Genomic DNA, 26,392 nt, shown 5'->3' with positions numbered 1-26,392 from the left:
CGGTTGTACCTCCAATTATAATGGTGGTGAAGTAATACCAGTCTTTGGTTTTCCAAAAGATGATGACTTGAGAAAGTTATGGGTTAGATTTGTAAATAGAAATTGTTGAACTGTTACTAAATCATCTGTGATCTGCTTTAAACATTTTGATGAAAGTTTAGTATACAAAGGAGCATCAGAAAAACGATTTCGTTTGTTGTATAATTTGAAGCCTGTTCCTACAATATACCCGACCAGCATTGCAACAGCTTCACTTCCAGCTATGTTAGCGATTCCACGGCTTAACAAAAAACATTTGACGTTTGACAAAAAACACGTAATTTTCATAAACTTTGCTCTGTTATATCTTTTTGTATGGTTAAGCTAGCGCCTTGAGGTTTTTTGCATCAGTTAGTGTTACTCAATTTCTTTGCAACCGTATATAGAAAGTATTAAGCTTTGTATGGCTTCATTTATATATTACCCATATCTTGAGACCACTTTTCATAAAAAAACTTGCCGCGGGAACGTTTTTTTAAAACGAAGCTTTTGAAGGTAAGGATTCCTAAGATCTTAAACACATCTAATTTTTATGAAACTTTCCATATTTATTAAGAAAAGGACGGGGAATCTAATGGAATCTGGACGTTTTTTAACATTTATACAAAAAATTTTAGTTCTCAGCGTTTAAAAACTTCAAGGTTGATTTATATAAAAAAAAAGTGTTTTTGAAAAACGTCCAGGTGGAAATTGCAAGTTTAGCCTTTCCTCTATTTAAAACAAGTATTTACTTAAGTTTACCTAAAGAATTGGTACTTAGGATTTGCATATATAAATTATGTGTATATATATATGCTTTTGTTCGCGTATTTAATGACGTTATCTGTTTTGATTTTTGCGTTTGTTTTGGTTAGATTATGAAAATTAAATTGAAAGTGAAAGTATAATTCTTAAAATTTTAATCAAATGAAAATACATCTTTTCCTTTTTCCCAGGTAAAAGGTCTGCATTCTTCAAGAAAGTTAAAATCTTGATTTTTACTATTTTAACTACAGGTTGCTCTTATTTAAACTGTTTTTTTCAAAACAAAAACCTGAAAATAGTATTCAACAAAAGCTTATGAAAATGGAGTTGTGTAAGAAATTTATTATATCTTTTTATATTTATTTGCCTCTATTTGTTTGTTGATTAAATACTATGAACTCTTGTAATAATTATTTTAATTCCTTTTTTTTTAGGTGTTGACATTAACAATAGTCTCACCAAAATGGTTGCTCCATCTATAAGTCAAGAAAGTAAGTCAAAATTTTAAATTAGGAATACTGTAGCACAAATTTTTTTCATTTTATTAATTCAATTTATTAGAACCAAAATAATCCACCCCTTATTTTTCTTTATGTCACTTAAATTAAGTTTAATTTTAATTTTAGTATCTGACACTGTTATGGATTATCTTAATATTAATGGAGGCATTGTATCCCTCAAAAATCCAGATTTGGTTTTAACCAATCGCCATTTTTTACAAATTTGTAAAGAAAAAGATAAATTTAACTTGACATGGCCAAATCTTTCAGTATTTTTTACATCCTTGTTTAAATACCCTATATCTAGAGTTATGCTGATCAAGTGCCTTCAAAAGTCAAAAGATTTTATTGCAAAAGTAAATCGTGCCAAAAATTTTGATTTAAGAAAGTATTTTTTAAGCTCTGCTTTATCTTTTATTGGTGCTTTTCCGGATGTTGTTGGTTTGTCACCTTCTAATGCTTGTTCTACCCCAACTTCTATCCACAATAGTGATATTGTTCCAAATCAAATTACTGTTTCTGTATCTTCTGATTTGAACTTGCAAATTGCTAATGATGATTTTTTGTGTTCGGTTACCCCAAACTCTATTGTATACACCCCTTTAGGAAATGATTCTGAAAATTTTCTTCTTGAAGCGCAAGTTAATGAAGTGAATCTGCCAGTTTCCAATTCAGATAAAAAACTACCTATATTATCAGGTGATTTGGCCTATCAAATAAAAAAATACAAACAGAGAATTAATTATCTTAAATTACAAAACAGACAAATTAATAAAAGATGTAATGAATATAAAAGAAAATATCAAGCAATCTTGTCAAAATATAATGTCAGAAATGTCAACAAAAGAGAAGTTAGAAAGGATTGTAGGATTAACCAATTGTTGCAAAAAAATTTTAGATTAGAAAAAGAAATTGATTTGGCTAGAAAACGTTCACAATCAGATAGACAAAAGGCATGGTATTTTAAGAAAAAAATTGAAAACACTGTTTTGAAAACATCTGATGAAGCGAATGACTCAATCTTAAAGGAGAGTTTAAATTACTTTGAAAATCTTTCAGAAGAGCTGAAGGAAAGAGTTAACTTTTTTGAAAAAAATGTAATTGATGTTTTTGAAGGAGGTAGATATAATGATGAAATTCGCTCTGTATATTATGACCTTTTAAGTAAAAATGTTTCTGTTAACAATGTTGAATCAGTTATCAGAACTGTACTACAAAAAATCTTTGGCTGCTGAATTTTTTAGTGAAATGAACCTTTTATCAAAAGCACAGGTTAGAGAGGCTATATTGGATAGTACACACAATGTTCTTCATACAGATGGCACAAAGTATAATTTTAGAGAGATTGGTAGTTTTCAAGTCACAACGTCATCTGGAAGCTACACGTTTGGGATAGAAGATATGTTTTCAGGCGAGGCACAATCTTATTTTGGAGAGCTAAAAAATTTACTCACTGATATGTCTCAGATATTTTCTCCTGAAAAAGAAAACTATGAGGATGATCTTCGGAAGCTTATTTTTTCATTCAAATCTTTGATGACAGATCGCACCATAGTTAATTCAAGTTTTTTTAGCCAATTTAAACATTGGAGAGAAGCAATTTTGCCTTTTGTTGTTGAAAACTATGAACTACTTCCTTTAAATGAAAAATTAAAAATTTCTCAAATGCATCATGTTTTTTGTGGCTTACATGTTATCCATAATTTAGGAATATATGCAGAAAAAGCAATCATAGAATGGGAAAAAGTGGTTGAGCAGGAAGGTAGTGTTCATGGTGGTTTTATAAATTCTCAAAACTCACGTACCTTTGATATTTTGTATGAACTTTCAAAACTTACAAGCTATAGACATGGCGATCAACGGAACGGGAAAGCTGATGAATGGAGGGCATTTTTGCGTAAAAAGTTTTCAAAAAATTTTATGGTTTCATTTCTGCATCATCGGTTTAACATTATATTTTTACTTGGTGGAGCAACGTATTTTCATAAAGATCATCTTAAAGAATTTGTTTTTAATCTTGATGGTTCAAATTTCCTTCATGAATCAATTAGGCATGATATTGACAACATAATTTTTCATGCTTCAACCAGAGCTCTGGGAATTTTTAATAAACTGATATCAGGACCTCTTTTTCGTATTATTGAAGAAGAAGGTCATATTTTTTCTTTAAATACCGTTTGGTCGCAAATGTTTAATTATTTTGTTTGTTGTTCTTCTGATGCATCAATAATGTTAAGTGGTTCTACATTTTTTGATGTCAAATATCTCACTAAGGATGAATTGTTTGATTGTTTGTTTTTTAACTGTAATGACCCACTTTTGGATGCCTTAACACAAGAATGTCTTGAAGTTATATGTTGTTCGTGTTCAGTTATGATCCAGAGTCAGTTAAGAGACCAATTGCCTGGAGGGAAATATCACAATCCAGATGTTGGTGTCCTTGAGGAAACTCAAAACTGTCCGCGTACTAACATTGTGTCTGAACGTGACTTTGCTTCTTATGACCGCAGGTTAAAAATGAAACCTAACATGACAACAGTAGCTGCAGCTGGTGTCATCATGTTTAACAATAACAAAACAGCTGATTGGATATATGGGAAATCCCAGGAAGAATTGGCAAGGCTAGTTTTACTAGCAAGGCGAAATAGAAAAGGATATATCAGAAAGTACAGAGAAAAAAAAGCAAATATATTGCAGTACAAAATCGATGAGATGGACAAGCGCAACTTAGAAAAGGAAATAAAGGAGCAAAAGGCAAGCGAAGAAAAAGAGTTTTTGACAACAGAAATTGGGAAGGATGGTGGTTTAATTTTGTGTAAAGAGGATTTTGAGCAAATCTTAGGTACTGAAAATGAAATTGTAATGAAGTTGCAAAGACAAATTAAATTTCGAAAAAAAGTACTACAGCAAAAATTTCCAGAAAAGTGGCTACAGTTAGGAGAAAAGGTAAAAGGTGAAAATTACAAAAAATTTGGTATAGAGGCGTTAAAAACAAACCTGCTATCAATTTTTAAGTTTTTAAAAGATGCTCCAGAACAACGAGCAAATACAATAAAATGTTCAGTCATCAGACAGAATAATGAAAGACAAGAAATGTTGTTAACATTAAAAAAAAAGGTCAGATTAGAGGGTGACACTAGATTATTAATGGAAACTAGAAAAATAATAAGAGCAGGCACATCAAAGGGAGGGGTTCCAAAGTTTTTAGGAAAAAGAATTAAACATAAAATGGTAGATGAAGGTGGAAAGGATGTATGGTATTCAGGGCTCGTAGTAAGTGTTTTAGATGACAATGAATTTGATGATGAATGCGAGTTTGAGATACTATATGACGGATTTGAGGATAAATACGATATCGAGTTAGTCAAAGAGTGGAGGATGAAATGTGTTGTGATAGAGGGAAAGGCTGATGGTTATGTGGAGGGCGAAATTCGAAAAAAACAAAAATGTTGTTAATATTGTTTTTGACGCAATGTCAATTCAACTTCAATTTATTGCATTTATATTTGCTATTATTATTATTCAATTTAATGTCTTTATGTTTGTAATCTGTTTGGTCATCTGGAGCAGTGTTTGCGCACCCACAATTCTTTATATGTATATTTGATTTCTGTTGGACCTCTGCAGCCATGACAACATACTGGTAAGTATGTTGTCGTGCCACAGGGTCTGTGTGTTTTGTGATTGTGATGTTATTGTTGTGATGTTTTGTGTTGATAGACAACTTGGCTTACCTTCTCGATGGTGTCTATTGTTAAAAATGATTATTAGTTTGTTTCGTTACTGAAACTTGCTACTTCCAATCATTCACTAAAAGCCAAGAAATAAGTTTTAGAATAAAAACATTTTTCTATGTTATTTTCATTTTTTTTTATCTTAGGCGTTTTCATAGGTTCACATAAGCAATCTTAAAGAGTAAGTTTCTTATTTTATACTTATTTAGTTTTAAATGTTTTTAATTTATATATTTCTAAAATGAATTAACAAAATATTTTTAACACGTTATTGTGTATCTGTGTTTCTAATAATAATATTTTTACATTTTTAGATATAATTTCTGCTGTTATACCTGCCTATTGCAGTTGTAAGTACTCCAAATTTCAGAAAGTTCGTTTGCTGTAAGTTATTTTCATTAAAAATTAAATTTTAACTTTATTGAAGAAACTTCTGTTTGTTAAATAGGTTATTCTGAATAATTTCGACAGATTTTAATGCCCTTTTGTAGTAATTTACTGACCGGTCTGTAAATTATACAATAATTTCAAAATGATGTATGATTTGGATTCCATGATTCCTTTATGCATATTTGTATGGTGTAATTATAATAAAACCCCAAATTTTATTTTCCAAAACTAAGTAAATAAGTGAAAACCATCAGTCTGTAAAATAGATGATTCTGGTTAATCTCGTCAGATGAATAAAAATGGGACCATTATGAAAAATTTCGAATCAAATTTAATAACGGTTGAAAAATATCAAATATATTCAAAGTCGGTATGCCCAGTTGGTTTGTGTAGCCCTTTTGCAGTAATTTACTGACCGGTCTGTAAATTATACAATGATTTCAAAATGATGTACTATTTGGATTCCATGGTTCCTTTATGCACATTTGTATAGTGTTATTATAATATAACCCCAAATTTTATTTTCTAAAACTAAGTAAATAAGTGAAAACCCTCAGTCTGTAAAATAGATGATTCTGGTAAATCTCGTCAGTTGAACAAAAAAATTTTGGGGTATTTTATTTTCTTATAGCTGTTGGATCACTATTGAAAATTTAAAGTCAAATGTAATAATGGTTTAAAAGTTATTCTAAAGTTAATATGACACCAAAACTAAGTAAATAAGTTAAAACCCACAGTCTGTAAAATAGACAAATCTGGACTATCCCGACTGAGTTAAATAAAAATATTTTGGTATTTTATTTTCTTATAGTTGGTGAATCAACATGGAAAATTTCAAGTCAAATGTAATAACGGTTCAAGAGTTATTCAAGAGTTAATATGACACCAAAACTAAGTAAATAAGTAAAAACCCTCAGTCTGTAAAATAGACAGTTCTGGGCAATCCCGACAGAATTTAAAAAATTTTTTTTTGTATTTTCTTTTCTTATAGTTGTTGAATCATTATGGAAAATTTCAAGTCGAATGTAATAACGGTTCAAAAGTTATTCAAAAGTCAATATGATCCAAAAATACTCTCTTTTTCGGTGCCATAACACTGCAAATTTTCCATACTTAAGCCCTATACCTTTCGTCAAAAAATCATCAATTTTTGCACTACAAAAAATTCAATAACTTTGGATCCGCTTAACTTCAAAGGTCGTATGACCCCTCATTTTTTAAGTCAGGTCAAGCTCTATACGATGATATAAATTATATATGTTTTTTTAGATTATAAAAAAATCGTCTGGAATGGCTAGCTATGTTTATACCAAGAAAATCACCAACTAAAAGAATTTTTCAAGAAGATGAACATCAGAAGTTTTTATCAAATGATATTATTGAAGATCTTAATTCTCTTACAGTTGCTGATTCACCAACAGGATATTCATTTTCCTAATTCGATGATTGTGTCGTGTTCCATAAAATTATTCAAAATGAACTACACATACCTGAAGTTGCTGAATGTATTCGTATTGACAAAGATCTTCATGTCAAACTTTTTTACAAAAATCTTCCAGTTTCTTAGCCACCTTGGCTCAGAGTAACCAGTCAATGTATGTTAAAAAGAAAGAGTATGCTGGAAAACTTTGATTCACATTTTAGCATCGAAGAAGAAAAGTTGTCTTCCATTCTTGAAGAACATAAAAGTCACCAAATAAAAAAAAATCAAATTTATTCTTCAAATATGCTTCAATTTGTCTTGATGTTGCATTACACATCATTGCAAACTTATCATTTACTGCTGAAGGAATTCCCTCTTACATCTATATCACTGTTAGGCAAGTTTAAAGCAGGTGAAATTAATTCTATGAAAGTTTTGAAATTGTTACATGAAAATGGAAGCTTATCAAATGATCTTATAATAATTTTTGATGAAATGTATTTGCAAAAATGTGCAGAATATTCTGGTGGAGATGTAATTGGGATTAGTGAAAAAAATGAATGTTATAGAAGCATTGTTTCTTTTATGGTAGTTGGTTTAAAAGAAAATACCTCTTGTGTCATCAAAGCAATTCCAATTATAAAATTAAACAGTGATTGGTTGAAAACTGAAACTCTCAGCTTGATTCAATCTTTAATAAAATATAGTTTTAATGTTCAAGGTGTTGTTTGTGACAATCATGCTTCAAATGTTTCCTCTTTTACAAAATTGCTTGATGCATATGGTAAAAAACCAGATGATTTGTTTATTAATGTACAATCACAAAAAATTTACCTATTCTTTGACATAGTGCATCTGATTAAAAACATTTGAAACAACTTACTAAATAAAAAAAAGTTTATTTTTCCAGAATTTCATTTTTAAGCTTTTAAAGATGAAATTCACGTTCAACCAGGAGAAATATCATGGAAAATATTTCATGATTTATTAGAAAATGACAGCCTGTTGGATGCAAGTTTAAAAAAAGCACCAAAAATAAATAGCAAAGTTTTCCATCCTGGAAACTACAAGCAAAATGTCACTGTTGCTTTAGGTATCTTCCATGAAACTACAGCAGCAGCAATAAAATCATATTTTCCCAACCATTTAGATATTGCATCTTTCCTAACTCTTTTTAATAAATGGTGGACAATTACAAGTTCGAAAAATCAGTTTTCTAATAACTGTCTTGGAAATGCTGCTATTATTAATGATAAAAAACCTGAGTTTTTTCGAGCTTTCGCTGAATGGTTAAATAAATAGAAAAACACCAAAGTTCCAAATTTTGAGAAATATACATTATCTCCTCAAACATCATCAGCACTACAAAGAACTTTATTATGTCAAGCTTCTTTAATAGATGATCTATTGGAAGATAATTATAAATTTATATTGACTGCTCATTTTCAAAGTGATCCGTTAGAAAGAAGATTTGGACAATACCACCAAATGAGTGGTGGCAGGTTTCTTGTCAGTTTGAAAGATGTTATCTATAGTGAGAAGATAATCCAAATAAAAAGTCTAATAAAGGAAGGAATTAAAATATTTGAAAATGATATTAATGATGTTCAAGATACACAAATGCTAGATCCTTGATGGATCAGATGAAAGAAAGAGATTATGATTGTGTGATTTTATCAGATGGTTCGCGTGAAGTTGCTACTTATATTGCTGGTTTTATTGCCAAAAAACTGATTAAGAAGTTTAAAATATGTTGCAAGTTGCTTTGTAGTCAACATTGTCAACAGGAGTCGAATGACTATAGTTATTTAAATAAATTGTCCAGAGGTGGGCTAACAACTCCATCACTAGCCCTTTTAGAATATGTCTGTGATAGTTTTGCTATGTTAGATCATGTATTTGATGTTATTTATCAATCTCAAATGCAACACCGTAAAGCAGCAAAGTTAGTTCTTGGCAATGGAGAAAGTTACCAACCATTTTTATGTTTAAATCACCAAAATTGTGGAAAGGAAATTATACACACTATTATTTCAAATATTTATTTTAATAACATCAGAAAGAGAGTCAGTGATTCCATTGTTTCAGATAACATTAATGCCTTTAAAAAAAGACAGAGAAAAAAATAAGAATCTTTTGTTTCATATTTTTAAACAGTTTGTGTAAAAAAATTTTAAATACTTTTAAAGCTTACTTTCGAGAATTTGTGTATTCTTATTTCTTGATAATCTTCTTATTAATCATTTAAGTAATATATAATTATGAAGGTTAATAAATGTTGTGTTTTTTACAATAAAGACATTTATTAATCATGATTACTATTTATTACTAAAAAGAAACCTAAAAAAAAGCCTAAAATTTTACAAAGTTTAGTTAAGTATAGTATATACTTCGATTAAGTCAACGCAAAATTTTTTATCCTGTGCCAGATTTACTTACTTGAAATTTATAGCTCAATAATTAAAATATTTTGAGAAAGATCGTCCATCCGACAAAATATGCGTTTTTTTAACTGGCCTTCTATTTTTTTCCGGTTTAAGCAGAATAGAAGGCCGTGTATTTAAGTAGGCCATGGGTTTATTAAGATGACTTTTGAGATTTTCAGGATTTTTTACAAATGTGTATTCCTAATTCAATCGACACTTTAGAATGTATTCTCTAACTCTAGTTGTATAAAAGCATTTTTATTCGGTCTCTAAAGAGATGAGCGCTGCATAGCTAAAAAAAAACTTAATAAAGTGTTGCGATGAAACCCTTAGTAATTAAGATTGTTATCAAAAGCTTTTGTATTTTTTTTTTAAGAAAAAAAGAATAACAGGCTTCTAAGACCTATAGAACTTGTATAGCAACAGTAAAATTTAATAAATTTTTAGTGTATAATCATTTCTATACATAAAAAAACTTTGTTATAAGAAAAGTCTCTTGTGCCTAATAACTTTGCAAAATGCACCGTTTTTAAGCAGTTTAGGTGTCTTTAGCAACCAAGTAAACAATCCAATAGTGTCACTAGATTTTTAGTCCGAATACACTAAGTTTTTAGTCCGAATACTAAATATGGTAATTATGGAGTTTCTGCAAAACATTTTAAAAGTTATTACTTTTGTCCGAAAAAAAATTATATTTGCCCACTGAGCATTGACAAATGCAAAGTTCTTGAAAATGTCTCTTTTTCTACATCATTCACATTTGTTAGAAAATGGGGATTTGATGGAAACTTCACTCACAGAGGTTTACAAACTCCAATGCTACTAATAAGCTACTGTTTGTAGTTTTATTGTTGAGTTTGGGTGACGACTAAATATTATAATGACGACTAAAATATTATAAATAATGATTGCAATAATCTGCAACCATCATTCACTATCTTTTTCCGACCAATGAAGTGTGTGTCCTAAGAAACTAATAAATTTACCACAACGAAAAATAACCAAATTTGAAAAGAAAGATATTAATTCATTTTAATATTTATAAGACTTGAAATAGTTCAAATTACTGATAAACAAAACATTATACTCTAAATAATAGATGGAAAAGAGCAAAGTTCTTTTATTGACACACTTTATCATTTAAAATATCAAAAAAGTGTAAAAAAAACTCCCAAAACGATCCTTGTTTATCAAATAGGAAGAAAAAGGAATTTGCCTAAAGCGCCAAAAAAATATCAAGTTTGAAAGATAGCACTGTTATTTTTTAAATATTAAATTTTTTGTTTGTATTTGTATATTTGAGTGATAAAGATTTGGTAAAGGGATTGTAAAAACATCTTAAACCACGTTCAGAATTCTAATTTTATATAATATTAAGGCCTCGCAAGGTTATCCTGCACTGGGCCCCGCATTTGTATATATATATATATATATATATATATATATATATATATATATATATATATATATATATATATATATATATATATATATATATATATATATATATATATATATATATATATATATATATATATATATATATATATATATATATATATATATATATACAAATGCGGGGCCCAGTCCAGGATAACCTTGCGAGGCCTTAATACTATTATAGTACATATATGTACACATATATGATTTTTTACACATATTATTTGCGTGTGGACTATATTTTAGTACACGTTGAACAATGGCTCTGAAAATAGTATAATAATAAGTCACTAAAAATATTATAAATAAATAAACTAACATTTTATTCATCAAAATTTTCTTTAATAAATCAAATAACAAAAAATAGAATTATATTGAAAAAATATAGATATATTTAATTTAACTTTATTAAAGTATATTTTTCTCTTTCTGATTCTATAGACAAAATTGCTAATGAAGTAAATCTTTCTTGGCTTATGGTAGATACTTTTTATTAACTTTAATCTTGAAATAGATCTCTCTGCTGAAGCGACTGTAATTGGTAAAGTTAGTATAATTTTAAGCGCAGTAACGAAACTTGGATATAACTCAAATAGATTATTTTTTAACAAATACTGCAGTATTTGTAATATTCTGAAGTTGGAAGACAAAACTCGACGATAGATTTTGATTTCATTACACAAATCAATCACATCAATATCATCTTGCAATGTCATATATAAATCTTTACAATATTTTAAAAGTTCATATTCACTCATGTTTTAAATATTATCCAAACTATATAAAAAACCATACAATGTTTCATGTTCTTTATAAGATTTAAATCTTTTCGTGAAGGAATTAATCGCATTATCAACAACAACAAAATATTCCATTCTAAAATATTCTTCACTCGATGAAAAATTTGTTTTTTGAATCTTAAATTCAGGCGTCACTTGTACTTCTTCATCATTTTCCTTAGCTATTATTATGGAAGAGTAGAATCCCGTTTCACGGTATTTTTCATAAAATTCTAAAAGTCCTTTTAAATGTGTATTCGCTATGCTGATATCCAAATTGGAATGTTTTAAAATTTTGCTTATGATATTTACTTCATTCAATATAGCATACCAAACTACCACACTTAATATAAATTCAAAACCACAAAGTATATTAACGATCGCTTCCCGATCTTATCTTACTCTTATCTCTGGTATGCTCAAGTGTTTTAAAGCTAGAGAAAATTGTGGAACTTGATATCATACAGATTTCACGCTTTCCAGACGGCATTCCCATCTTGTTACTGACAATAGTTTTCGAGAAAGTTGCTTGACATAAACTTTCAATATCCCAGCGTTGCACATAATATGTAAAAATGATATACAGCCTTTGTAAAGCGCTAAAAAATGAAATTGCTAAGGTTGATGATTCTGCAATATCTCCAAGAACTTAATTTAAATTATGATTTCCGCAGGGCATATATATTGCTTATGAACTTTTTTGCAAAATAAATGTTTGCACACCTTTATATATACCTTTCATGTTAGGACCATTATCGTAATCCTGTCCTCTACAGTTTCCTAAATCTAGTTTCTCATTTTTTAATATGCTTTCTATTTTCATAGATAATCTTTTTCCAGTTGAGTCGTTTACTGGTTCAAAACAAATAAATTGTTCTTTTATACTCACATCTTCAAAGTTATCTACATGAAGATATCATAAAACAACAGATAGTTGTTCTTTATGGCTTAAATCTGGAGCGAATAAAATTGTGAAATACTTGGCTTGCTTAACTTCTTTTTATTATTTCATTTTTAACTTTTTCAGCTAAATTACAAATCAGCTCATCTTGTATTCTATGAGATAAATAGAAACGCGGTGCTGATTCAACGCAACAATCCAGATGCTGTTTCATTATTGGGCCAAATTTTCCAAGTAATTAAATGAGACCCAAGAAATTACCGTTATGCGGGATATAAAAAAACATCACTACTTAACGCCAAAAAAACATCACTCTTAACGCCAAATTATGCTCTGATAAATATAGAATACACGCAACTATTCGTTCACAAACACATTTAAAGCGCAATTTTTCATTTTTCATTATTTTTTCATGTTCTGTGTCAATAGTTTTCGCAAGTATAAAATTATTTTCCAACTGTAACAACTTGTACATGGCTTGTAAATGGTGTTCTGATCATTCGTGACTTTGCAATCGCAAATTTAAATGTGCCCAACCATTTAATCCATTTAAGCAGAGAGCAGTGGTATTTGATGGGAATAATTTACATGCATAACAGAATGTGGAGTCCTTAGTTTTGGAACATAATAACCACTTTCGTTTGTGTTGTTTCCTATTTGTTAATTTTCTTAAATAATAGCATTCAGAAAAACTCCTATTATTATAATCTTTCGGAAATCATAATTTTTCACTTGTATTTCGCCATTTTGTATGATTGTCATTCTAATTTTAACACATATATTTTCAGGCCAAGTGCCGGGATCATTGATAATAATACTAGTTATATCATCTTCGTCTATATCTTGATTGTTTTGAAGCTAGAAACTTTTCACTGATTCATCTTGTTTATTTGATATCGATGAGAAGTCTTCTATGTTTACGTTTCCCACTGCTTCATTAACATTTTCCTTTTGTTGAACTGTCGTATCCATGCTTTAACCATCATTAAGGATTGTACTAGGTATATGATAATTATTATTATTTTTTTGCACCTTTTCTGATTTTAAAATTTTTGCTAGACTCTTTATTTTGCCGCAGCGTCTTTTCTTTTTCTTTTCTTTTTTCAATTTATCGTAGCCACACGTGTACTTTCGTCCAGCATTTCTTTCCCTAGAAGTCATTTTTGGAACTTTCTAAAAACCATTTTGGCTATTGTAAAGAACAACACCATAAGATTTTTTTAAATTTTTACAAAATTTTAAAACGTTTAAAAAATAGAACGTTTTTCTTTAATCGTAAACTATAAAAATAAAACGTTTTTTTATTTATTTATAATTCAGATTATTTTTAATCGAAAAATATAAAAATTGAACATTTTTATCATAAATTATAAAATTAGAACACTTTTAGAGGAATGTCAGAAAGCTTGTTTTTTAATCAAAAATATAAGATTTTCTTTTATTCTATTGTATATGAAATACACAATATGGTTCAAAAAATATGTATAGTGTGCATGCGTTTTTTAAATATTTTTGTTACTTTGTTAATAATATACATGTTTTTCACATAAATTGAAAAAATAAGCCAACTTTGTTATGCCTGATTTTAAGTCAAAATGCAATGGACCTTTCGAAGCGCGAGGCTTTCGGAATCGCGAGGCCTTGTGTGACAGCACCGCTTGCAACACCCTCCGGCCGGCTCTGTATATATATTAATATATATAATAATATATTGATATATATAATAATATATTGATATATATAATAATATATATATATATAATAATATATTGATATATATAATAATATATTGATATATATAATAATATATTGATATATATATATATATATATATATATATATATATATATATATTATATATATCAATATATTATTATATATATATTGATATATATAACAATATATTGATATATATATAAGGTAGATTAGGGTAATATAAGCATACTTAAAGATTTCTTAGATGTAAGCAGTGAATTTAAAATTGCTTTGTATTTTTTGAGTCGACTTTATGTCGTGATAACAGGAATCAGTACAATTAGCGTAAATTTATTTGCAGTAATTAGCTTCTAATTAAATCTATCTTCTAATTAAAATGCGATTTGAGTTGATAAAATTGAAAAAATAACGAACTATTTATTTTTCGCGGAAAACATAGTAGTTTTAGTTCAATAAGAAGTGGTTCAAAATTTGATCTTTTAATGATAAGTTTTATTAATAACAAATCATTAAGTTCTAAAAATTAGTTCTAATTGTCAGTATTTTCTTACTTTTACTAATGTTATTTTTTTGAACTAATTTAACGCGCTCATATTACCGATTGGTCTTGATAATATGAACACTAGGGTTATGACTTTTTTTCAACCCCATGCTCCTGTAACGTAGTTTGATGAACTTTTGCCTAAAAAATACGAAATGGACTATTTTTTGCATATCTTTTGAAAAACGTTCACCCCGCCATTGAAAAATCGATTTTGACATAAGTACTACTATGTATTACATAGTAGTACTTATGTCAAAACCGATTTTTCATTTTGATGCTGAGTTAACAATTTTTATTACATATAATTAATTATACTTATTAAATGCATCTGATTAAACACACATTATTTATGTTTGTTTTGCTTGTGGCTTGATATTTCATTACATAAAAAAGAGAAAAATATATAAGCAAATATATTTCCATGATGAACTGAATTATCTAAATGAAAAATAATTCTCATAAATTATACAAATGTATATTTGTATATCCGCCTTTTCTCTATGCAAACGTAACGTTAATCCACTGTATAAAATCCAACGTTGTTCCAATGTATGTATATACATCAAATCAACGACGAGTGAATAACATTGGATCAACGTTGGGTTTAGATCGTAAAAAAAATCAACTTTTTGCGATGTTTTTACATACATTAATTCAGCGTTGTTTTATACACATTAAATCAACGTCGGTTTAATAACATTGGATCAACGTTGGGTTTACATCGTAAAAACAATCAGTTTTTTGCGATGTTTTTACATACGTTGAACCAATGTAAATGAGCTAGCTGTTTTTAGTTCCATCGGTATTAATTTCATCATTAAACAAATGACATTGGATCAACGTTGGTTTTGCATTGGAAAAAACAGCCGACGTTTACGATGGTTTTACATACGTTGGCCCAACGTAAGTGTGCTAGCTGGGATAGTGTCAAAACCGATGCATTACTTATGTCAAAACCGACTTTTCGATAGCGGACTGAACTTTTTTCAAAAGATATGCAAAAATTAGTTCATTTCGAGCTTTTTAGGTAAAACTTCATCAAACTACGGTACAGGAGCACAGGGTTGAAAAAAAGTCATAACCCTAATAAACACTTTTGCTACTTTTTTAAAACGTCTGTGTTTTTAACAAAAAATTTCGGGTGTCTAAATATCTAAGTGGATCATGAGTAGGAATCTCTGAAAATTGTTTATTCGCAAAAATTTTGGATTCAGCATATTTATTTTTGAAAATATTATAATATATATATACATACCATAAAATCGCCTAAGTTCGGTCACCAAGTAACTTCGGTCATTTAAGAAAAAAATATTAAAAATGCATGCAAAACTTAAATTATTCAAACTTTTTTTTCTCGAAGAATATTTCTTGTTACTTCATATATATGAATTAAAAAAAAGTTATAGTATTTATTTGCAACCTGCTAAAATAATTCTTTAGCAAAACAATAGGTCGAAAAAAGGCGTACTATTAAAATCTAAAACAAGCAAAGTTTTAACATAAATGATCAAGTTTAATTTTAGTGTTCTTAAGAACCACCAAATTAATTGTAGTTTCAAAAATAAATTAATTTTTGAATATAAACTACTTTTTTTAAGGAAAATTAGTGATATTTTGAAATACTCTAACTGCGGACATTCTTGGATAAACAGCAAAGGAGACAAACTGCAGGATTGTTGTGAAATTTTTTTTTTTTTTTTTTTTTTTTTTTTTCTTTTTATTTATTCAAAATAAGTTTTACAATATAAGAATGAATAAAATACGTATAGTCAGAATTACAATTTTGTTAACGTTACAACAAGAACGCGGATACTCGCAGAAGATCATAAGATCTTGTCATCGAGAACCGTCTAAACAGATTTTAAATAATAAATAATCCTTTAATAATTCATAGACAAATATTCACACATAAATACTAATATAATTATTTATACATATTTAAACATATAAACATGTAAATAAATATACTTACACATCAATATATATATATACACATACAAATAATACGCACAAATACACATACATATATACGTATATATATATATATATATATATATATATATATATATATATATATATATATATATATATATATACATATATATATATATATATATATATATATATATATATATATATATATATATATATATATATATATATATATATATATATATCATATATATATATATATATATATATATATATATATATACATATATATATATATATATATATATATATATATATATATATATATATATATATATATATATATATATATATATATAAGTTAAGATAAAAGATTTCGTATATATAAATTACGATAAAATATTTCCTAAGAGTATTAATAAAAAACAAAACAAACTTAAAAATATATCAGAATGTTTTCAACTGAGAAAATAATTTCTTTCAATTTTCTTTTAAATAAGAAAAAGTTCCATTCATGAGAGAAATCAAAAAGTTTTAACACTATTTTGTTCCATAAAAATGCTCCTCTAAATGAAATACAAAATTTACCAAAATTAGTTTTGAAAACTGGTTGAAGAATAAAATTTTCATTACGCAAATTGTATTTATTTTTAACTTTTAAAGAATATAAATTGTGAAAAGAAATTGGAGATGTGCGAGACTTACATTTAAACATAAAACACAATACATTAAAAATATTAAGTTGATATATATTAAGAATATTCATTTCGTTTAAAAGAGGCTTAGCATGATAAAATCGATGTTTAAAATTAATAAGTCGTGCAACATGTTTCTGTTGGCGATAAAGTGGTTCTAATTTAGTTTTACTTACACTACCCCAAGCCGCATTAGCATAGTTTAGATGGCAATGAATAAAAGAGTGGTAAAGCTGAATTAAAGTATGTTTATTTAGCATGCTTCTTATTTTAAATAGTATTCCTATACTTTTGGAAATTTTAGAGGATAAGTTTTCAATGTATTTTTTCCATGTCAGATTTTCATCAATAAAAACCCCTAAAAAATTTGTAGCCGTTACTCTTTTAATTTGAATGTCATCTATAAAAGGAGCAGGCAGTTCACTTGGTAGAAGATGTTTTTTGTAGTATGGATGAAAAAGAGACCATTTTGTTTTTTCAATGTTAAGAGAAAGCTTATTTAATTTAAACCATAATAAGCTTATATAATAATAAAGCTTATTTAATTTAATTTAAAAGCTTATTTAATTTAAATGCTGATTTGTGAAAAATTTGACTCTGTTTCTAACTCAAGACGGGCAAAACGATGTTACCTATGGTGTCACGCAATCTAGCTGGATGGAAGGACCTGCTTTTGCTAGATGATTTAAAAAAAAGTAAATGGCTCAGAATCCTAAACAAAAATTTTATTCAAAACAGTTTCAAAAATCTCACGAAATCAAGCTACCCTGGGTTGCTCAAACAGCTATTGACGAAAGCTTCTCCAGCGACAATGTGCGTTCCGGTTTCAAAGTAACAGGTATTTTTCGTATGTGTCGAGAAAAAATAACTAATGAAAAGTTAGGTTTTACATCTTCATTTTGCGCAAAGCATTTAAATTTTACCAACACTGCCTATACCAAACACAGCATAGAACTTCAAGTACACAAACTTCTTCGAGCTCATTAAAAAAAGACCTCCTTTAACATGCTCCACAATTGCTTGTGAGCATTTAAATGCTTTACATGCTGGCATGTCCAAAGCTTCTGTATCAGAGTCAAAGCTAAATGTTTCTAGTAATAAAATGCGCCTTATGAAAAGTTATACTATGACTTCTGAAGAAGATTTGATAGAACTTTCAAATAAGCAAATCCTGGCACAAAATAAGAAAAAGGAAATACAAGCTAGAAAGGTTTTTCGTGAAAAAAAACCCAGCTAATTCAATTACGACTCAAAAACGTTTGGCAAAGGAAGCTGGTTTGTTTAACAAACCTACAATTAAATAACGGAAACGCTAACGAGTGGAGGTAATAAAAATCCAACTATATTAGAACCTAAAGTAACTTCCATATGTCAACACTGTGAATCTGATGGTTCTTTGAATTAAAAAAAATGTCAAGCTAATGACATTTTTTTTGGAATGAAATTACAGCTTAACAACAATTATGAATGCGTTGCAAATCCTGAAACGATTGGTTGTGAGGATTTTGCTGTTCTACTTTGGTCGACGATATGTGCAAGAACTGCCAATAAACATACAAAGCTTATTTAAAGCAAATTAGCATTTTTTATGTTAATTGAAAATATGTTTTTAACTTAATTGAAAAATATCTTTTTAATTTTATTAACCAATGGTTAGCGAAAGTCCAGGGCGCTCTGCGATAAGACCGTAAGGACATCTTGGGGCACCTGAAAAAAAAAAGTGATAAAGGATAAAGTCATAAAATAGTTGACTAATTATAATAAAAATTAAAAATAATACTTTTTATACTTAAAAAGACCTTTTTTATGTGCTCCTTATTGTTTTCTTTGGCGCCCCAAAAGACTTTTTATAAGAGCCCGGGACGACGCCCATCCTTGATTATTGGTATTACCTGATATTATATTACCATTAAACAATAAAACAACATTTCATAACTATTTTTCATTATTTTTGACATGATACGTTATTAGGATTAATATAGCGACCGAACTTATGAGATGGTATTAGAAGTTCGGTCAAAGTAGATGTTCTCATTTAAAATTAATTATTGAGTTCTAGTTTTTATTTTTAAATTTTTTATTTATACAATATCAATTATCAATATAATTGTCTGTATAATTCAGGAAAAAAAATTGAAATTTCTTTATTTATGCGCGATAAATGAATGTTCAAATCTTAAGTGACCGAGCTTAGACGATTTTACGGTATATATATATATATATATATATATATATATATATATATATATATATATATATATATATATATATATATATATATATATATACATATATATATATATATATATATATATATATATATATATATATATATATATATATATATATATATATATATATATATATATATATATATATATCAGAGCCGTAACCACAATTTTGATATTGGGGAAGGAGGGGAAGAGGGGGGAGGCCCTTTAATTAGTTTTAATAATAGAATGCTGATAATAGTTCGAAAAAAAAGTTGATAATAACATTATTCGATTTGACAATCGAATTGTGATATGTAAAAACTTCACATGTATTACAATAAATACTTCATTTTTTGCAATAAAATGCAGTATTGAGAAATGTAAGGTTTTCGAAGATTTATAGTTTATCTCAAGAAAATAAATGCTATAGAAATAAAGTCATTCTATATATTTTACAATAGGTTTCTTATAAAAAAAAATATTCTTTTAAAAATTATTTAAGTGGTCTAGACCCCGCTGGTTTATTTTATATATATATATATATATATATATATATATATATATATATATATATATATATATATATATATATATATATATATATATATATATATATTTGGGCTTAGCCCATAAGAGCTAAAACTTATAAGCCTGAAAAAAATTAACCAATGAGGTTAAATGTAAGCACCGTTGGTACACTTACATATAGCATCTCTAAATATTTATTCAATATTGTACAACCCACTCTAAATTTAAATGAAACGCGTTTAAAAAATTCCCAACAGTTTGTGGATACAGCAAAATTATGGGAAATTGATAAGAATGAGGTTCAGGTCTCTTTTGATGTTGTTAATTTGTACCCTTCGGTCCCGATTAAAGAAGCAATCATTATACTAGTTGAAAGATTAAGAAACAACCAGAGCTTTATATCTAAATTAACTTTTGAAGAGATCAGGTTACTTTTAAAACTTTGTCTTTCTCATTGCTATTTTTTATATGAAAATGACATTCATGAGCTCGAAAACTCCGGACCAATAGGGTTAGCTCTTATGGTGGTAGTTGCTGAGTGTTTTTTACAATATCATGAAAGTAATGCTCTTTCACTGGAGCTTAACAACAACATCCATGTGAAATTATTCAAAAGAGATGTCGATGATACTCATTCAATGTTCCAAGTAGAAGAAGATGCGCAAAAGTTTTTAGATCTACTTAACAAACAACACAAAAGTATTCAATACACAAGGGAATCTGCCGACTTAACTAATACATTAAGCTATCTTATGTTTCAGTTACCAACAATAAAACCGGTACATATCGTTTTAAAATACATCGCAAAAATGCAATCACAAACATTCAAATTAAACCGAATTCATGCCATGAACCGAACTCACCCTAAAGTTATCAATGGTGTCTTTATTGGTTTCATCCATAGAGCATTACGTTTATGCACAATAAATAACATTGATGATGAGTTGTCGTTTTTTATTGATGTATTTGTAGAAAACGGCCATACGAGGAAAAGTCTGTAAAAACTAGATAAGTCTGCGAAAGAAAGTGCTAACAACAAAAAGACCTCACGAAAAATTAAAATTTCCTAATGTCTCCAAAAAGAATTGTGTCTTTACATCCCTGGAATCAGTCCTAAGTTACGAAGAGTTTTTAAAAAAGCAGGATACGCACCAGTGTTTAAGTCTCAAAAAATCTTCAAAGTCTACTTAGTTCTAAAAATAAACCTACACTACCAGTTAATTCATATCCCGGTGTTTACAAATTAGAGTGCTCTTGTGGCAAATGTTATGTATGTGAAACTGGACTGAAGATATTGTTTCGGATATGCCAGCATCAAACAAGTGCAAACAAGGGAAAAATTCAGCTGTAGCTGAACATTCCAAAATTTGCCAAGGAAATTTCCACTGGAATGATCGCAATACCTTAAAAATAGAAATAAATAGTTTTAATAGGAAAGTTAGGGAAGCGTTGGAAATACAACACAACGAAAGTACCATTCGCGACAATGGATGAAATTGTATACGTCACAAAAAACTCTTTTAAAAAACTCTCAAAAAGAAGCTCTTACAAAGAACATTGTTTCGTAAATTTAGACGGTTTTGTATAATATTATTTTTTTATAACGGTTTTCTATATTCCCTCGAAATATTGTAAAAATAAATATATTTTTAACAAATAGAAGTTAATCCATAAAAAGAAGTTTCTTTTTTAATATATATATGAACAAGGTAAATTTACAAAGAATATATTACTGGTAGGACTTCCAGAAGATCACATGATCTTATCATGAAGCCCTTTACAATCTATATATATAAAAAAGTCGTACATTAAAAAATTACATATGCGTTATAATACTATTCAGATGTTAAGCAAGTTTAACATAATATTTTATAATATAGGTATATAACATTCTCAATATTGAATATTATAATATAAAGTATTCAATATATTTTGTATAAATTATATTCTTCATACAGTAAACAAAAATAATGTATTAAATCATATAAACTTGAAATACTAAAAATAGATGAATATATTTTGTGTTGAAAATATTATTTTTTTTAAATTTCTTTCTAAAGGAAGGAAAAGACCACTTGAAAGAAAAATCAAAGTTAGGTAATACTATTTTATTCCAGAGAAATGGACCACGATACGAAATACAAAACTGGTTAATTTTTGTTTTGCAAAATGGCTCTTGAATAGCTTTACTACAACGAAGTTCATATTTGTTTTTGGGTTTCAAATTATAGAGATTTGTAAATACACTAGGAGATACATTTTCTTTACATTTAAACATAAAACATAAAATATTAAAAATATTTAGTTCGTATATATTTAAAACTTTCATTTCTATAAGAAGTGGTGTTGAGCTTGAAAAACGATTTGCAAAATTAATTATGCGAGCTGCGTGCTTCTGATGCCTATAGAGAGATTTAAGTTTGGTTTTGTGAGCGCTTTCCCATATAATATTAGCATAGTTTACATGGCAATAAATAAATGAATAGTATAGTTGAGTTAGTTGTTGTTTATTTAGTATATATCTAGCTTTATATAGAATTCCAATGCTTTTAGCAACTTTCATGGAAATATTATCAATTTGTTGATGCCAAGATAAGTTTTCATGACTCCTAAGAATTTTACAACTTTTTCTCTTTTTATGATTGTATTGTCAATTAATAAATCAGGCAAGATATTTTGGATTCTTTTTTTTTTAGAGGTTGGGTAAAAAAGTAAAAATTTTGTTTTATCTGTATTCAAAGATAATTTATTTTTTCTAAACCAATATGATATTCTTTTTAGTTCATTATTCATTTTACTAAAAAGTATATCTATGTCTTCGTGCGACTGAAATAAATTCGTATCATCCGCAAAATTTATGGTCGTTAAGTTTGAAGTTTTGTAAAGATCATTTATGTATAATATGTATAATAAAAATAACAGTGTCCCAAGTATGGACCCTTGGGGGACACCACATGTTATATTCGTTATTATTTGCGATGAGGATTCTTTATTATAAACAAATTGTTTGCGATTACTTAGGTAGCTTTTGAACCAATTTGTAAAGATCATTTATGTATAATATGTATACTTTGTTATCCTTGAGTAATAGATGCTTCAAAGACTTTGTAGAGGATATCTTTGATCACATTAATAGAGCTAATTATAATATTTTCATTTATATCAACAGGCCCAATTGCTTTATTCCTTTTTAATGATTTAAATGCTATTTCAAATTCATAATAACTTAGATTTGAAAAATTTATAGTTGAATTTGGTGACGATATAAATTCGTCAGCAGAGTTGTTGCCTACATAAGAAATCTTATTTGATAGGTTATTTCCTATTGTTGAAAAAAACTTATTAAATTCGGCAGCGATTTCACTTGAATCGGTAACTAATTTATTTTCTACTTTTATAGCATTCGGCATCGAATTTGTGCTTGTTTTATGTTTGCCAGTAATTTCTTTCATTATTTGCCAAACCCGCCTTGAATTATGTTTGTGTTTCATAAGCAAGTCAGAGTAGTAAATTTGTTTGGCTTTTTTGCGGAGTTTTTCAAATAGATTTTTATAAGCTGTGTAGTTATTTTTATGTTTGTCTGATTTATTTTTAAGATATTTAACATAGAGTTTTTGTTTTATTTTTGAGGATTTTTTTATTCCTTTAGTTATCCAAGGACAAAAAATGTCTTTGGCGTTAAGAATAATTTCTCGTAACGGAAAATTTGCTTCGTAGATTTTATAAAATATATTAAAAAAAGATTTATAGATGATGTTTATATCCTCATTAAAGTTTATATAGCTCCAGTCTTGATGTAAAAGTTGCTGTTTAAATAAATTTAGGTTATTGTTGTTATAAATACGTTTTTTTATTGTTACTTTTCCGTGCGTATTTGTTTTGAGGTCAGCGCCTAAGCAGAAAAAAATTGGAAAATGATCCGAAACATCAGTTTTTACAATACCTTTTTTGAGCGTTATATTGAAACAGTCATTGGTAAGAACGTTGTCAATTAAGGAGGATGAGAACTCTGTAATTCTAGTGGGTTTATTTATAATAGGTACTGTTCCCGTTTCAAATAAATGGTTATAAAACTTTGTAATGTTTTGTTTTTCATTGTACTGGAGACAGTCTTGGTTGAATCCCCTAGTATATAATTTTTTTTCTTTTCATGACTAGCTTTTTCTATTATATTATGAACAAGATAATTGCTTAGGTACTCAGTTCTTCCAGTTGGTGGCCGATAGCAGCAGCTTAGTAAAATATTTTTATATTTTTTGTTTAATATTTCAACCGTTAAAATCTCAATATTTTCATCAGAAACACTCATTTCGCTTCTAATATTATACCCAATGTTTTCTTTTATGTAAAAAAGAACTCCTACTCCACGCTTATTATTACGCTCTAGAAACACTGTATTAATGTAAGATGGAGATTAGAGTTTGATTTAAAATCTTCTTCTGTACACCAAGTTTCGGTTAAACAAATAACATTAAAAAAATATTCCGTTTGACAAATCATATTTAAAAAGCTATCAAAATTCTTTTTTAAACTTCTGATATTAAGGTGGATTACATTAAAATAATCACGATTATCATTTTTTAACATGCTTTTAATTTTATCTAGATAAAAATAAGAGCATTCGAATTTTGATACATTAATCTCATTAAAATAATTAATATCTGGATCAGATTCATAGTCTAAATTAAAAGTATTGGTTTGAAATAAACTCGATATTTTTTCAAAATCATTCTGATAAGTTGAATCCATTTTGTATGTTTTTGTTATTTCGAAAATATTCAAAAGTTTTTATATGCATCAGTATATATGTATGCACACATAAATGTGTACATAATACATACATATATACTCGTATACATAAAACTTAAAATTTTAATTTTTTTTTTTTTTTTTTTGATAATCAGATAGTCTTTTTGAAAGACTTGGTGATTAATTTATTATATACCACTTTGGCAAAATTACCTGACGAACGTATTTCTTTGGCTTTAATAAATAATTGCTTACGAATGATGGTTGTTCGTTCCCTAAAATCTTCATTGATGTAAATCTTTTCGTTCCATAGTTTTAGCTTTTTGTAATTTTCTTGACTTGACTTATTAGTAAATTGTTTTATTTATTTACAATGCATTAAGACCCTTTTCTTATGTCATAGTGCTACATATTTATAGTATATAAAAGAAACACTGAACAATATAAACTTTAAAAAAATCAATTCATAAGTTATGAATTGATTTTTTTAAAGCTCATATTGTTTAGTAGGGAAACCTGTTGTACCTTTGACCACGTTGTACCTTTGGTCACTCTACTCTGTCGGCTTACTATTATTTAAAAAAAATAACGTGAAGTTATTTTTTTAAAATAATAGTATGCCATTTGAAATAAAAGTCCATGGCGACTCTTCTTACTGTAAAACATCATACTTGTGATAGATGGTATCGATCCACAAGTAATTATAAGTTTTGGCTCTTAAAAAGTAATCATTTGTGTTAATTTTATTCTGATTTTAAAAATATGATAAGTTGTTGTTTAATTCATCTACGACATTATAAACATTACCCAACATCATTTTTTTGTTCTGCAAAAGTTTGGATGATTATATCTGACCGTAAATGGGGATTAAGACGATAATTGTTAAAGAAACTCATCTCGTGCACCTTTGACCAGACTAGGATGTTGCACCTTTAACCGACAAAAACTAAAGAAATTATGTGACTTTATCTAAATAGTTTTTATTTAAAAAAATTAGTAATACTAACTGAGTATCGTAACTTCGATACACAAGTCTTTGCAAGATTGTAAGGATTGATTTTACTATTTTTTTTTAAACTTGGGATTGATTACAAAATAGTTAGATTTGTTTTTTTTATTGACATAAGGTAGGCCAGAAGTTGCTATATAATATATAACAAGCTCTATAATATTAAAGAGGTTCAAACATTGCATGACTTTTTAATACTAGCATTTTGGTCAAAGGAACAACGCGCATCGGTCAAAGGTACAACGTACGTGTTGTACCTTTGACCAATTGATTTCATTTTTTAAAACGCGGGAAAAAGATAATTCTTGGTTGAATGAAAAAAAAGTCCTAAGTATAATTTTTGAGCAAAGTGTGAAAGAATATTATATAGTTTGAATGGTTTAAATTTACTCAATAGACTACGCAAAAAACACCTTAAAGCAAAAAGTGGTATAAGGTACAACAGTTGCGTAGTTTATGGACAATCCCTAACTCAAAAATAAAAAAATCTAAAGTTAACTACACCTTTTTGCGTTTAAGTTGGCCAATTTTCACTTTAATTTTGCATTTTTTCATTTTAATTTAGCAATTTTCTTTTACAAAATATTGTTAAAAAAGACAAATTAAAGTTAAAATTGATCAACTTAAACG

The 26,392-nt window shown here is 27.8% G+C and overlaps 2 protein-coding genes across 2 annotated transcripts; both read left to right on the top strand.

Annotated features, from left to right (window-relative positions):
- Positions 1-269: 269 nt before the first annotated feature.
- On the top strand, positions 270-2,518 carry LOC136087100 (uncharacterized). The gene is made up of 4 exons (XM_065809606.1): positions 270-534; positions 975-1,114; positions 1,218-1,274; positions 1,410-2,518. Exons 2-4 carry the CDS (start codon positions 1,099-1,101, stop codon positions 2,516-2,518), a joined length of 1,182 nt encoding a protein of 393 aa, XP_065665678.1. The 5' UTR covers positions 270-534; positions 975-1,098.
- A 17,626-nt stretch (positions 2,519-20,144) lies between these two features.
- LOC136087099 (uncharacterized) lies at positions 20,145-21,005 on the top strand. Its single transcript, XM_065809605.1, has one exon. The coding sequence runs from the start codon at positions 20,145-20,147 to the stop codon at positions 21,003-21,005; it is 861 nt and encodes a 286-aa protein (XP_065665677.1).
- The last annotated feature ends 5,387 nt before the right edge of the window (positions 21,006-26,392 follow it).

This window comes from Hydra vulgaris, chromosome 11, assembly GCF_038396675.1.
Source record: "Hydra vulgaris chromosome 11, alternate assembly HydraT2T_AEP".
Taxonomy (NCBI): Eukaryota; Metazoa; Cnidaria; class Hydrozoa; order Anthoathecata; family Hydridae; genus Hydra; species Hydra vulgaris.
Note: the sequence above shows the minus strand (reverse complement) of the source record. Positions and strands in the feature narration are given on the sequence as shown.

Bases quoted from the DNA above. Each gene is read 5' to 3' on its own strand.
- LOC136087100 (XM_065809606.1), top strand. The intron at 1,275-1,409 runs GTAAGTCAAAAT...TTTTAATTTTAG, and splicing joins TCCATCTATAAGTCAAGAAA to TATCTGACACTGTTATGGAT.
- LOC136087099 (XM_065809605.1), top strand. From the start codon at position 20,145: ATGAGGTTAAATGTAAGCACCGTTGGTACACTTACATATAGCATCTCT.